Source organism: Moschus berezovskii, chromosome 11, assembly GCF_049115385.1.
Source record: "Moschus berezovskii isolate FMDL1 chromosome 11, NW_MosBer_1.0, whole genome shotgun sequence".
NCBI classification, from domain to species: Eukaryota; Metazoa; Chordata; class Mammalia; order Artiodactyla; family Moschidae; genus Moschus; species Moschus berezovskii.
The window spans coordinates 12,628,006-12,643,057 of NC_142470.1; the positions used below are offsets into that span (position 1 = coordinate 12,628,006).

Sequence of the window (15,052 nt, forward strand, 5' to 3'; positions counted from 1 at the left end):
GTATTTCCTGCACGTAAGCCCAGAAACTGAAATTCTTACTCAAATTTAGGGGTTTGTGGGGGGGATATTTGCGCGAGAGACGCCGGCCCCGGAACCTGGAATGTTAGGTCCATGAATCAAGGCAAATTGGAAGTGGTCAAACAGGAGATGGCAAGAGTGAACGTCGACATTCTAGGAATCAGTGAATTAAAATGGACTGGAATGGGTGAATTTAACTCGGATGACCATTATATCTACTACTGTGGGCAGGAATCCCTTAGAAGAAATGGAGTAGCCATCATGGTCAACAAAAGAGTCCGAAATGCAGTACTTGGATGCAATCTTAAAAATGACAGGATGATTTCTGTTCGTTTCCAAGGCAAACCATTCAATATTACAGTAATCCAGGCCTATGCCCCAACCAGTAATGCTGAAGAAGCCGAAGTTAATCGGTTCTATGAAGACCTACAAGACCTTTTAGAACGAACACCCAAAAAAGATGTCCTTTTCATTCTAGGGGACTGGAATGCAAAAGTAGGAAGTCAAGAAACACCTGGAGTAACTGGCAAATTTGGCCTTGGAGCACGGAATGAAGCAGGGCAAAGGCTAATAGAGTTTTGTCAAGAGAATGCACTGGTCATAGCAAACACCCTCTTCCAACAACACAAGAGAAGACTCTACACATGGACATCACCAGATGGTCAACACCGAAATCAGATTGATTATATTCTTTGCAACCAAAGCTGTATACAGTTAGCGAAAACAAGACCAGGAGCTGACTGTGGCTCAGATCATGAACTCCTTATTGCGAAGTTCAGACTTAAATTGAAGAAAGTAGGGAAAACCACTAGACCATTCAGATATGACCTCAATCAAATCCCTTATGATTATGCAGTGGAAGTGAGAAATAGATTTAAGGGACTAGATCTGATTGATAGAGTGCCTGATGAACTCTGGACGGAGGTTCGTGACATTGTACAGGAGACAGGGACCAAGACCATCCCCATGGAAAAGAAATGCAAAAGAGCGAAATGGCTGTCTGAGGAGGCCTTACAAATAGCTGTAAAAAGAAGAGAGGCGAAAAGCAAAGGAGAAAAGGAAAGATATAAGCATCTGAATGCAGAGTTCCAAAGAATAGCAAGGAGAGATAAGAAAGCCTTCCTCAGTGATCAATGCAAAGAAATAGAGGAAAACAACAGAATAGGAAAAACAAGAGTCCTCTTCAAGAAAATTAGAGATTCCAAGGGAACTTTTCATGCAAAGATGGGCTCGATAAAGGACAGAAATGGTATGGACCTAACAGAAGCAGAAGATATTAAGAAGAGGTGGCAGGAATACACAGAAGAACTGTACAAAAAAGATCTTCATGACCAAGATAGTCACGATAATGTGATCACTGACCTAGAGCCAGACATCTTGGAATGTGAAGTCAAGTGGGCCTTAGAAAGCATCACTATGAACAAAGCTAGTGGAGGTGATGGAATTCCAGTTGAGCTATTTCAAGTCTTGAAAGATGATGCTGTGAAAGTGCTGCACTCAATATGCCAGCAGATTTGGAAAACTCAGCAGTGGCCACAGGACTGGAAGAGGTCAGTCTTCATTCCAATCCCAAAGAAAGGCAATGCCAAAGAATGCTCAAATTACCGCACAATTGCACTCATCTCACACGCTAATAAAGTCATGCTCAAAATTCTCCAAGCCAGGCTTCAGCAGTATGTAAACCGTGAACTCCCAGATGTTCAAGCAGGTTTTAGAAAAGGCAGAGGCACCAGAGATCAAATTGCCAACATCCGCTGGATCATGGAGAAAGCAAGAGAGTTTCAGAAAAACATCTATTTCTGCTTCATTGACTATGCCAAAGCCTTTGACTGTGTGGATCACAATAAACTGTGGAACATTCTGAAAGAGATGGGAATCCCAGACCACCTGACCTGCCTCTTGAGAAACCTGTATGCAGGTCAGGAAGCAACAGTTAGAACCGGTCATGGAACAACAGACTGGTTCCAAATAGGAAAAGGTGTACGTCAAGGTTGTATATTGTCACCTTGCTTATTTAACTTATATGCAGAGTACATCATGAGGAACGCTGGGCTGGAAGAAGCACAAGCTGGAATCAAGATTGCCGGGAGAAATATCAATAACCTCAGATATGCAGATGACACCACCCTTATGGCAGAAAGTGAAGAGGAACTCAAAAGCCTCTTGATGAAAGTGAAAGAGGAGAGTGAAAAGGTTGGCTTGAAGCTCAACATTCAGAAAACAAAGATCATGGCATCTGGTCCCATCACTTCATGGGAAATAGATGGAAAAACAGTGGAAACAGTGTCAGACTTTGTTTTTTTGGGCTCCAAAATCACTGCAGATGCTGACTGCAGCCATGAAATTAAAAGACGCTTGCTCCTTGGAAGGAAAGTTATGACCAACCTTGATAGTATATTAAAAAGCAGAGACATTACTTTGCCGACCAAGGTCCGTCTAGTCAAGGCAATGGTTTTTCCCATGGTCATGTATGGATGTGAGAGTTGGACTGTGAAGAAAGCTGATCGCCGAAGAATCGATGCTTTTGAACTGTGGTGTTGGAGAAGACTCTTGAGAGTCCCTTATACTGCAAGGAGATCCAACCAGTCCATTCTAAAGGAGATCAATCCTGGATGTTCATTGGAGGGACTGATGCTGAAGCTGAAACTGCAATACTTTGGCCACCTCATGTGATGAGTTGACTCACTGGAAAAGACTCTGATGCTGGGAAATGTTGGGGGCGGGAGGAGAAGGGGACGACGGAGAATGAGATGGCTGGATGGCATCACCGACTCTGTGGACATGAGTTTGAGTGAACTCCGGGAGTTGGTGATGGACAGGGAGGCCTGGCGTGCTGTGATTCATGGGGTCGCGGAGAGTCGGACACGACTGAGCGACTGAACTGAACTGAACTGAACTGGGGGGGATATTTGGTTCCTGAAGATTGGTGTCAGAATGCACATCCAACAGATGACCCCTCCAATCTGAGTTCTAGGTCTGATTATTCATTCTGTCCCTCCTCACGCACCATTTTCTTCAGCACATACCAGCAATGCTGCAGGTGCTTTCATTCTGTGAGCTAACAGCCCTTCCACGAGGTGTGGTATTAATAGCCTCAATTTATAGGCAACTTAACTGAGAAGGAAGGAAGTTATGTAAGTTGACCACAGCCACTCAGGTAGGGACTGGCAGATCCAGGATCTGCGCCAGGCCATTAGACGCCATCCGAAGTCCAAGCTGCAGCCGCCTCACCATCTCCCTTCTACCGCTTTCCTTTCCGTGAGCACCTTCTGTGCTGCCTTCAAACAGGCATACTTCTCTCTGCCCGTAAACTCTTCCATCTCATTCAACTACTGTCCTCTTTCTCTCAAGCTTTTTCTTACCAACTCCTGCAAACTGCCATACTGCTGACTCACACACCTAACTTTCAGCCCCCAGTTTCAGGTTAATTGGGCTTCCCTGGTGGTTCAGATGGCAAAGAATCCACCTGCAATGCAGGAGACCAGGGTTCAATCCCTGGGTTGGAAAGATCCCCCGGAGAAGGAAATGGCCGCCCATTCTAGTATTCTTGCCTGGAGAATTTCATGGACAGAAGAGCCTGGTGGGCTACAGTCCATGGAGTTGCAAAAGCGCTGAACATGACTGAGCGACTGACACTTTCCAGGCTAATTAGGCATCTCAGGGCCAGTCTAGTCCAACTTCCTTATTTTACAGATGAAAAGCCTGAGGCACAGAAAGGGGGCAGGACAGGCCCAAGCCTGCAGCAGGTCCACGTCGGCGTCTCCAGTTCTTCCCTTTCTCTCTCACTCGAGCTGCCTGGTGTTCCTTTACACTGATTCTGCGGACACCTGCCCCAGTCGGCTGTTTACAGGTATGCCCCAATCAGAGATTACTCTCGGAGTTTGGCTGCTGCCCAAAGGGAGGCAGCCAGGAACCTACCAGCACTACGCCCTTACTGCAGTCTATAAAGATGCCCACTAAACACCACTGGGGTGAGGCTGCAAGCTGGAAAGTGGCATCCCTAAGGCTACATCTTCTGTGGTTTAAGGCTAATGCTGGGGCAAATGTTTATTATGCGTGTAACTGATTCACAAAGAAAGCACCTAAATAACACATCTGTGTGATCAGTAAATTCATAAACAATCTGAACAAATCAATAGTAGAGGAACAGAAGACTGAGGCCTGTGGGCGGCCAACACTTCCTCCCAGTACTCTCTGCTGTCAGTCTGTGTAAATGACAAAGGGCAGGCAGAGATATAAGGCTCCTCAAGTGCTTTGTAAAAAAGAAAACTGATGCCAAACCCTACAAAACCTTTTCACGGGTCTTCAGGATCCTTTGACTTTTCATTCTCATGCTGTGGTAACAAAGAATGAACATTTCCCCCATAACCATACGTTTGGCTAGTTACAAAATAATGTCTACATCTCATATCCCTCATGATAAATGTCTCATTCTTAGAGTAAAAGGGTAGGTTCCCCCTCAGCATTGTAACAGAAGCTGGTGTGTAACGAGTGCCCTGTGAGTGCCAGACCCTGTACACGTGTTATCTCACCTGGTTCTTACATTTCTGTGACAGGACATGGGCATTTCTGTGTGTTTACTAGGTTTTCCACATTTTCTGCATTGAGGACAAATTACATTTATAACTGAGTTAACAATGTAACTGCTGTTTAAAAACAATGCTCCTAAGTTGGGCTCCTCTGAGACAGAGCTCTGGCATTCTCTCCACGGGTCGCACTGCTCTGGAGCTCTGACTGCTTTCCTAATTTTCAGCCTCACTTCTCGGTCTCTCTCTCTTCCTCCCTCTTTCCCTTAAATGCCTTGACCCCAACCCCATCACAAACAAAAAATAAACACAACACTGCTCACAGTGGGTTCACAGCAGACCCTGACTTCCAGAGTGCGTGGCTGAAGCGCCAACTGGCTCAAGCTGCCTCTGGGACAGAGACCCGCTGAGAGAGACTGAGGCCTGAAAACTGAGTGAGGAGTGAAAGTGTCAGCAGGAGAAGCAGCGACCCGAGTGTCCTTATGAGGCTGCGCCCAGGAGACCAGTGCCTCTCAGCCTGCGCACCCCATCATCAGCGCCTTCTCCAGCTCGCAGACAGGCCTCACTTGCTGCTATCCCTGCCCTTCACAGAGACAGTGCCCAGGAATGCTTGCCAAATGAACAAGAGAGGATCCCTCACTCCATCCCTTAGCACTGACCTGTCTTCTAAATGGAAATGGCAACCAAAGCCAACGGACGCTTCAAGCCTGGTCCCTTGGCCTGTGCAGCTCGGTGTCTGGATCACTCGTGTTCACCTTTGAGATCAGAGCTCCAGATCACATCTTTAGTGAACCCTTCCTGATACCCTCTTCCCCCATCAGGCTAAGTCTTTCGTTATATATTCTCATAGCATAAACCCAAATCCTCCATGGTACCTGTTCAAGTCCACTATTATTTATTTATGTGCTTACTTGACTGTCTGTCTTCCCACTAGGAAAGAGGCCACATCTGTTCTGCTTACTAGCATATCTCTAGTGCCCAGCTCAATGCCTGGAACATAATCAGAACTTAATATTCAGCTGCTGAACAAATCAAAGCCAAAGGCCTTCCTTTTTTTTAATCTAATAAGGATGCAAGAAGGGGCATTAATTTATCCAGTAGTTGAGCCCCACTATGTGCAGTGTTCTTTGCTAGGCATTAATGATACAAAAATATACACAGATCAGGATATGCAAACTCCACAGGGGCAGGAACTCTCTGTGCACTGTGAAATTACTAATGCCTGGCACACAGGAAGCATGAGAACACTTAATGATTAAGCGATATAGCTCCCAACCTTAAAAGTCCAAGGTTCATTTTGTTTGTCTCTTACTTCCACCACTGCAATTTTAACTGAATTCAAGAAAAACAGAAGTGATGGAATAAGCCCCTGAGCTCCAAATCACACCCACTGTTGGCTGACTCCCATCAGAAGGCTGTGGAAGTCACAGTTTCACACATTTGCCCTCCAAGAAGGCTAAATTTGACATCTGTTTAAATGTACTTTCAAGGAGGAAAAAATTCTAATTTCCTGGGCTAAGGCTAAGTCTGCAATTTAGGTAAAACCAACTGTATACCTCATCTCAATTAGTACAAGATTCTTAACACTGAGACAGCATCACTTTGAATATCCCCTAAGATCCAAGGTTCCCACTAAAAAGCACAGATGCTAACTCCATCCCCACCTACCTCCCAGCAATAAAACATTCTACATACTATTTCAGAGGGCTCATGGGCTCCCTGAGGCCCATCCATAGTCCCAGGTTAAGAAACCCTGAATTAGAGAGAAGGTGGACACTTGGAACATGCCAGTTGGATATTTTGGTAGAAGTTAAAAAAAAAAAAATCAGCCTAAAACACCTTTTCCTTGGTCACTCACTTGTCATTAATCTGTCATAGGAAGTGGATAAGGTTCTCTCTTAAAAACATGTGCCACTTGCCCTGGGAAAGCTGGCCCTTGACCAGCCCCTGGAATAGGTAGGGATGTCCTGGCCCATACTGATGGCCTGGGTGGGAGTGAGACAGAACTCTTGGCCACCTAGAGCATGCATCGAGCAAGGCTTGAGTCCTGACCCCACTGACGACGAACTGTGTGACTGAGGGCAAGCTACCTTATCTCAGCCTCAGGGTCCTCGTCTGTGAAAACCCCAACTGTCCTTATGAGAAGTGCTGCTGTGAGGATCAAATGATATAACACACATAAAGAGTTGAGAAGAGTACCTGGCACACAGTGAGGTCTTTTAAATAAACAGTTGCTATGACTTCTTATCATCATCTGCATTCTTGCCCTGAATCTGAGGCAGCCATCTTCTCTACATGTGCTGCAAACAATAAGCCATTCAAACAAAGTCCACTTAACACAGAAGAGTAGGAAACAGGTTGCTGGTAGGAAACAGGAGCTGATTTTAAAGTTTGGCTTAGAAACTCTTGCAAAGGTCAGAATCCCTGCTGGGCTGGACTCACAGAAAATCCAGTGCAGGTGAGAGCCTGGAGGTTAGCAGCTCTGCATGGCAGGGGTGGAGCTATGTTGTGTGGGTGAGTGGGTACACGGGAAGAGTTTGGTACATGAAGGAGATCCTGACCCCAGAGTCCTCACAAAGAAATCTGACACAACTCCATCTTCCCTTTTCAGTTAGTGAATTTAAGAACCTGAGATTTACATAAGACTTTCAAGCTAACCTCTATGCCTACTATTTTCTTTAATCCTCCACACAACTTTCTGAGACGGGTACAGCAGGGATCGCCACCCTCACTGCTGTAGGGTGCAGGGAGGACCACCCACTGCGTGCACTGAGGCACGGACCCCTAGATGGGCAAAGTGACTTGTCTGAAGTAAAAGACCCAGTCTGCTCAGCCGCAGTGCCAGCATAAGAAAACAAATCTGGGTGGTTCTTATTTCTTACTCCTCTCTGTAGCTGAGCTCAGTGTATTCCTATAGAAGACAATCTACAAACGCTCGCTGACATGAACTGACTTAAGGAAAGCAGGTATCTGGGCAGAGGAGATCAAAACCAGGTGGGCCAGAAGAGCACTGGTGTGTCAAAGAGCAGCTGTGATGTTAAAGACATCACCTTCTTTCTTTCTCTACAACCTGTTGTGCTAACCTACCTAAGGTCACAAAGCAGAGGCAGAACCAGGATGAGAGCCAAGGTCGGTGGGACTCCAATGCCTGCACATAAAACCACTTGAAAGGAATCAACACTCTATTTAATTTCTGAGCCTTTTTAATTTATTTAATGTGTTCAAACAGCTTAGACTCAAACTCCCTCAAAAATTACTAAATAGAATTAGGCATCCTTTTTCTACCATCAGAGTATTTTTCTAAAGTGCAATCAGCAAGTTCTTAGCAGAGTACTCAAACATAGATAAGGACCAAAGGAGAGGAACTTATTAAAATAGGAAGGTAGTAACCACTGCTACCCTTTCAACAACCAGCAAACTTCAGGGTTCACTGCAGAGAAAGAGAGTATCCACTCAGAAGCTTCCTCACGAAATCCAATTCTAAAAGGAAGAACAAGCAAAGACATAAAACTAGCCTGGTCGAGTTACACGGAAAATGGCACTCAGCTACCGTGTGCAAAAGGCAAGTTTCAGCACTTACAGAGAGACTGAATTATCCATCATAATATGACAGTTCAGTTCAGTCGCTCAGTCGTGTCTGACTCTCTGCGACCCCATGAATCACAGCACGCCAGGCCTCCCTGTCCATCACCAACTCCCGGAGTTCACCCAAACTCATGTCCATCGAGTCGGTGATGCCATCCAGCCATCTCATTCTCGGTCGTCCCCTTCTCCTCCCGCCGCCAACCTTTCCCAGCATCAGAGTCTTCCAGTGAGTCAACTTGTCGCATGAGGTGGCCAAAGTATTGCAGTTTCAGCTTTAGCATCAGTCCCTCCAATGAACACCCAGGATTGATCTCTAGAATGGACTGGTTGGATCTCCTTGCAGTATAAGGGACTCTCAAGAGTCTTCTCCAGCACCACAGTTCAAAAGCATCAATTCTTCGGCAATCAGCCTTCTTCATAGTCCAACTCTCACATCCATACATGACCACAGGAAAAACCATAGCCTTGACTAGACGGACCTTGGTTGGCAAAGTAATGTCTCTGCTTTTTAATATACTATCTAGGTTGGTCATAACTTCTCTTCCAAGGAGTAAGCGTCTTTTAATTTCATGGCTGCAATCAGCATCTGCAGTGATTTTGGAGCCCAAAAAAATAAATTCTGACACTGTCTCCACTGTTTTTCCATCTATTTCCCATGAAGTGATGGGACCGGATGCCATGATCTTTGTTTTCTGAATATTAAGCTTCAAGCCAACCTTTTCACTCTCCTCTTTCACTTTCATCAAGAGGCTTTTGAGTTCCTCTTCACTTTCTGCCATCAGGGTGGTGTCATCTGCATATCTGAGGTTATTGATATTTCTCCCGGCAATCTTGATTCCAGCTTGTGCTTCTTCCAGCCCAGCGTTCCTCATGATGTACTCTGCATATAAGTTAAATAAACAGGGTAACAATATACAGCCTTGACGTACTCCTTTTCCTATTTGGAACCAGTCTGTTGTTTCGTGTCCAGTTCTAACTGTTGCTTCCTGACCTGCATACAGGTTTCTCAAGAGGCAGGTCAGGTGGTCTGGTATTCCCATCTCTCAGAATTTTCCACAGTTTATTGTGATCCACACAGTCAAAGGCTTTGGCATAGTCAATGAAGCAGAAATAGATGTTTTTCTGGAACTCTCTTGCTTTCTCCATGATCCAGCGGATGTTGGCAATTTGATCTCTGGTGCCTCTGCCTTTTCTAAAACCTGCTTGAACATCTGGGAGTTCACGGTTCACATACTGCTGAAGCCTGGCTTGGAGAATTTTGAGCATGACTTTATTAGCGTGTGAGATGAGTGCAATTGTGCGGTAGTTTGAGCATTCTTTGTGACAAGTATTGCCAAAAATGGACCAAGGGAAGCGGCTCCTGACTCATTCATTTACTCCCTCAGGCACAGTAAAGCACAACAGTGATGATAAGCACTGACTTCAGAGTCTGAAACTCCTGGGGTCTAATCTCAACTCCATCCCTTACTAACTTCGTGCTGGCTGGGAGTTTTCTTCAATTTTCTAAGCTTCAGTATACACATCTATAAAATGACCTCACATGGGGACTCTTAAGGATTAATTCACGACGTGTAGACACTATGCAAGGCTTCTGTGAACATATCAAGAAAAAAGACTGATAAAGTCACTACAAACACAGATTTAAAACCCGAACAAACACTAACTACACAAATGATTTGAGCAGAGAATGAAGTTCAAACTAAATATTGCTTTTAGCTTATGATGAAAAACGCCCTGAATGCAAATATCCGTAAATGCCAAAGAGTTTTCTGTTTCTCCAAATGGCAAATGGTTAGGATTACATTGAGAGATATTACTACTTGCAATAATATCTTTTCTCACAGGTAGTTTGAAGTCTAGCATATTCACTTTATGTTTGAAACAACAAATTTCAATGAAGCAATGGTTCAGAAATTCCATTTCACATTAGGCAGCATTCTACAGAACAAGGGTCATCTTCTTGATCTAAGAAACCCACTGCTGCTGCTGCTGCTGCTGCTGCTAAGTCACTTCAGTCGTGTCCGACTCTGTGTGACCCCACCCAGAGCCATCTCTTTTGGCATGGTTCTTGCTTCTTCTAAGCCTCACTTACTGGACTTGTTTTTAAAAATTCCATTATAGACACACAAAGAAACAGTTGCTCTTACATATTTCTGGAGTCAAAAACTTAAGAGACCTAATTTATTTTTTTTCCATTTCTCCCCACTAAACATGATGCATGGGTTGCCAGCATCCTAGGACCATTCTCGATCTTCTGAAACAATGTAAATTGAAATTGCTTTTAGATCTTGTATCATAAGTGGAAGCAATTTTTTCTGTCTCAGCTCACTGACCCATGGAGGGAGAGAAATTCAACAGAGAGTTAAATGAGCTGATGTATGTGCTTAAATTTTAGATTAAGAGCAGGGGATCTATAACTTCTTAAGAAATTTAAAAAAATTCAGTCTCATAATAAACTAATAAGAAAGAAGAAAGGAAGAACAACAGGGCAGGAAAGAAAGAAAAAGAGAGAGGCAAGTAAAGATAGATACAGGGCAAGATTTACAGAGACAAGGAAGGCACAGAGCACAGAGAACACAGACTGTTTCGGGCAACAGACCCACCTTGTGGTCATTTAAGATATTGCCAACCAAACTTCGTTCCTGTCGCCTTTGGTGAAAAGAAGCCATGCAACAGGCTGTCAGAAGACCCTAGTTCCAACGGGGCTTTTGTCACTGCCCAGTCAATATCAGTTGGGTAAGTCACTTGGCTTCTATAAGCCTCAGTTTCCATGCTTGACTTGCCCTTCACACCTCACAGGGTACTGTGAGGAACCAATGAGATTCTTACAGAATCTATATAAATACTGGAAATTACAACATTGCAACTGCTAAAACACAAAAGACAACAAGAGTCTCCTGGACTGGCATGGGAGTAAAGCATTCCCAATTCCCATCTTAATCAGTAAGTACAACTGAGAAAAGGGAGTCACAACTTTGCTTTTAAATTAAAAAATAATGGAATGGGATTGAATGAGTTACAGAGCCAATATTTCCTTTCTAAATTCTATACCAAGAAACTGAACAGCTAGTTTCCAAACCATTCACATGGCAGGAATCCCCTTTCCTATGTCCAGAGGGTCTCGAAACTGCCTTAAGATCCTATGCACTCACTGTGCCCCCGCCAGGCCCTCCCCATCATTCAGTCCACATAATGCAGGGTTCATCAGTGAACTTGCCAATGATTTTTCTTAGTTTTGAGTACACAAATTATCACCATGACTGAAGTCTTTTGCCAACAACTGGTTATTGCCTGTATCTCCTCTAATATTATTTGGTATTAAATATAGCTGCAAGAATAAAACTAATCATCACTAACTCAACTGTACATACCATACCCCACCTTTTAGAAGAGAAAGCTCATTCTCTAATGTCCTGGTGAATCTGCAGGTTTTCCAGGCTGAGTCAATTTCAAGAAAAAATTACTATTCTTCTCACCTGAAGCCATATGTAAGTAGGGAAAATCATCCAAAGTGTACCCTAACCATGCAGAGAGCTTTCCAGGACCAAAAGGAATTTTGTATCTAAGCAAATAATAATGTGAACTTATTGTGGGCTTGTCGACTTTAACTTCTTGGAAGCTTAGGCAAGGGAAAAAAGACATCAGACGCCTCCCATCCGGACTTGGGGAAGAAAGAATCCATATATTATTAAAGTGTTTCAAACTAATGAAAACACAGAAGGTAAACCTTCGGCTAGATCTATTTTTAAGACTTGCCCAAATCCATGTTAACGCTTCTTTGTAAAACACTTGGAAGAAACTCAACAGAAATCACTTATTTACTTGTCCAACCAATATTTGTATGTCAGATCCTGTTCTTATACTGGGGATTCAGCAATAAACAAAAAAGAGAAAGTGCCCTTTGTCAGAGGTAGAGGGGAATGCAGACAATAATCAAACAAATAATGTTAAGTAGAAATAAGTGAAATGTGGAAAATAAAAAAGGATAAGGAGATAGGGTGGAAAGAGTTGGGGGAGTGCTACTGTAGACACTGTAATTAGAGAAGGCCTCTCTGGTGACACGTGCACCGAGCCTAGGTCTTAAGAGGTTTGGGTAAAGACGTGTGGGCATCAAGAAGAACAGCATTACAGGCAGAGAGACCATCCAGTACAAAGGTCTGAGGAGGGAACAAGCTTGGCATGTTTGAGAACAGTGAGGAGGCCGGGGTGTCTGAAGCGGAAAGCACAAGGGGGAAAAGCAGCAGCACTGAAATTAGCCTGACGGAGGGGAGGTGGTGCCAGGTCTTGCAGGCCAAAGCAAGGACTCTTTGAGTTTTATTCTGAGATAAGAAGCCATTAGAGGTTTAAGCACGTGAGAGATGAAATCAAGAAGAGTCTGGGAGGAAACCACTGTGGAAGCAGGAGGACCAAGGAAACTACTGGAAAATTCCAGAAGAGAAGGGAAGAGATGATCAGACTGGGGCACGGGTAATGAAGGGGTTGAGAAGTGATCAGATTCAGGATGTAGTCTGAGGGCAGGGCTTGGATGTGGAGGACGAAGATGTGAAGTGTGAGAAAGAGAGGCGGAGGGGATGGGATGGGATCACGTTTCAGGCCTGCGCAACCAGGTCCCACAAACAGGAGACAGGGACACTGAGAAAGGAGCAGGTTTTGGAGGTGAGGGAAAGAAATCATAAGCAAATAAGAGGCACCACCTTCCTGTATGGCTAAACGAGGTAGAAAGAGTAGCTCTAAGAAGTTCAGAGCTCACGAGGCTCTGACCTTTCCACAAAGCCATCGTCAGTGTTATTGAAAAGAGTTTGTCTGCTTGAAAAACCAAGAAGGGAATACTCATAGTAGCAGCCATTGTTTCTTAAACCCTTACTCATTACCTGGCACTAAGGTAAACACTGTGCACATACTGCAGTTAATCCTCACAGGTGAAAGCACTTAATCACAGCGCCTGGCATATGTTAAAATACCATTAAATGTTATCCATAGTATTTGTTAAGTATGTAGCATTTAAATTTAATGGTTTAATGACTAATTTCTGGAAGTTCTATTTCCTTTTTTTGTTGTTCAAATCTCCCAATCACTTTTTATCAGGATTCCTACCATTTCTCAGTCTAACAGGTAGTTTTATGTATTCATGCTTTTACAAATAGGCCATCCCAAAGTCCTAGCTTTATGCAGAGACTCAGTTTCAGCTGCCTCTGGAAGGCCCCAAATCATGTCATAACTTCATGAGCATTAAAATCCTAACACATAGTTTGGTCCCATATTCCCTTGGGATTCTATTATCACACACACGAACTTTGAGCTACTTTGTTTCAGGCACCTGGACATTTCTCCTTTTTCTTTCAAGTTCATCCAGGTATTTAAACATTTCTTGGGTCATACTTTATTTGGCATCTCCGAATGTTTAAAGAAGGGTAGCCTGAACTAGCTCAGTATGACATATAACCAGAACCAGAAGTCCAATAATACCTTACAGATGAGGAAACGGTGCCTTAAATAGGTCTGTGCTCTATGCAGTAGAGAGTGAAGCTTCTCTCCTGACACAGAGGTCACAGTCCTACCCCCTGGAGTCACACCAAGTAAACATGACAGTCAGCCTTTTATGCACCCTATTAGCATCTCAATACAGATATTTATTCTGTCTCCCATTTGCCCCCACTCTTCACATTCCAAACTGAAGTCCCTCAATTATTTTTTCTTCTTTAAAAACAAAACTTTCATAACATCAACACAAGGAGATTCTTTTTTTTCACACTTTAAAATTATCCAAATTATAAATGCTCCACTGGAAGTGATAAATGGGTTTATCACAGTGAATGGGTTTCCTTCATGTATTATTATTTTCATTTTAGGGAATTTATGACCACAACAACAAAAACTGAAAGGACAACACAATAAAAATCATGAAACCTGAGTTCTGCCACTAACTAGCTATACAAAATTAGGGGGCTTTGTGTTTTGGTTTGTCTTCAAAATTGGAATAATAATCCTTTTCCTAGAGTTCAAAATGGGGAAAGCGATGAGATTAATTCATAGGCTGTAATATATATGAAACGATTTAGAAAAGTATACAATACAAAGGAAAGCATTATTATTAATGTATTATAAATGTTGACAGTTTTATCAGGAAGAGCGAGACACTAATAAAAGAATCTACATTAATGCAAAAATGATTTTACCTTCATGTTGCAAGCTAGTTCCATCAGTTTTTTTGCATTTTCTTCTGAGCGGTATCTCTTAGGAAGCTGAACCCTGAAGAATTTCAGGGCACCTTCAAAGTCTGTCAGTAGCAAGTCATCTTTGGAAGTCTTAAAGAAAGAAGAAAACACAACCATGTACAGAAAAAAAGCTTTTTTGCTATAAAGATGCTCAAGAAGCATTTCATAATCCCAGCACCTTTATAATCCCCAGAAGATAACTTTGTAGGCTTTGCTAGAGCTACTTGCATGTGTCCACTGTCAGGGACAATGCTAGAGCACAGCAGTTGCTTAGAATGAGATTAGAAATGCCAGATAACCCAGTTTACAAACAGGTGTGCACTGTACCTTTAATAACCCAAGGGCGACGTTAAATATAACACTTATTCCCTAAAAGAGAAAACACAGAAAACATTTTCAGTGTTTAGAACTGGACTATTAAAAATAAATGGAGTATCTTAAAAATATTTTGGAAAATAAAAATTACAGGGCCACCACTGAAAAACCACTTAAGGTAGACCCAGTTTCCCATTCTTCTGAGAGAAGGGCTTTTCTACAGCTATTTTCACAGTTCAAGAATGCTTTCCAAAGTATACTATGCTTCCAAACTAAAAGATTAGTCATAAAATTGTGATCCCTCATGAAATAATGCCTGGTGTCTCTTCCGCTGCCCACTCGAAGGACAACAATCACCCTGTCCATGAGTCCTATGTCCCAGAAATGAATCTG

At 43.2% G+C, this 15,052-nt stretch overlaps 1 protein-coding gene across 5 annotated transcripts in view; it reads right to left on the bottom strand.

The window, feature by feature from the left end:
- RABGAP1 (RAB GTPase activating protein 1) overlaps positions 1-15,052 on the bottom strand; it is a 177,700-nt gene that overhangs the window by 20,275 nt on the left and 142,373 nt on the right. For all 5 annotated transcript variants that reach the window (XM_088841159.1, XM_055399559.2, XM_055399557.2 and 2 more), the window contains 2 exons: positions 14,672-14,713; positions 14,306-14,434 (listed from right to left, as the gene is read on the bottom strand). In XM_088841159.1, coding sequence (XP_088697285.1) covers positions 14,306-14,434; positions 14,672-14,713 — 171 coding nt within the window. The remainder of the gene's footprint in view (positions 1-14,305; positions 14,435-14,671; positions 14,714-15,052) is intronic.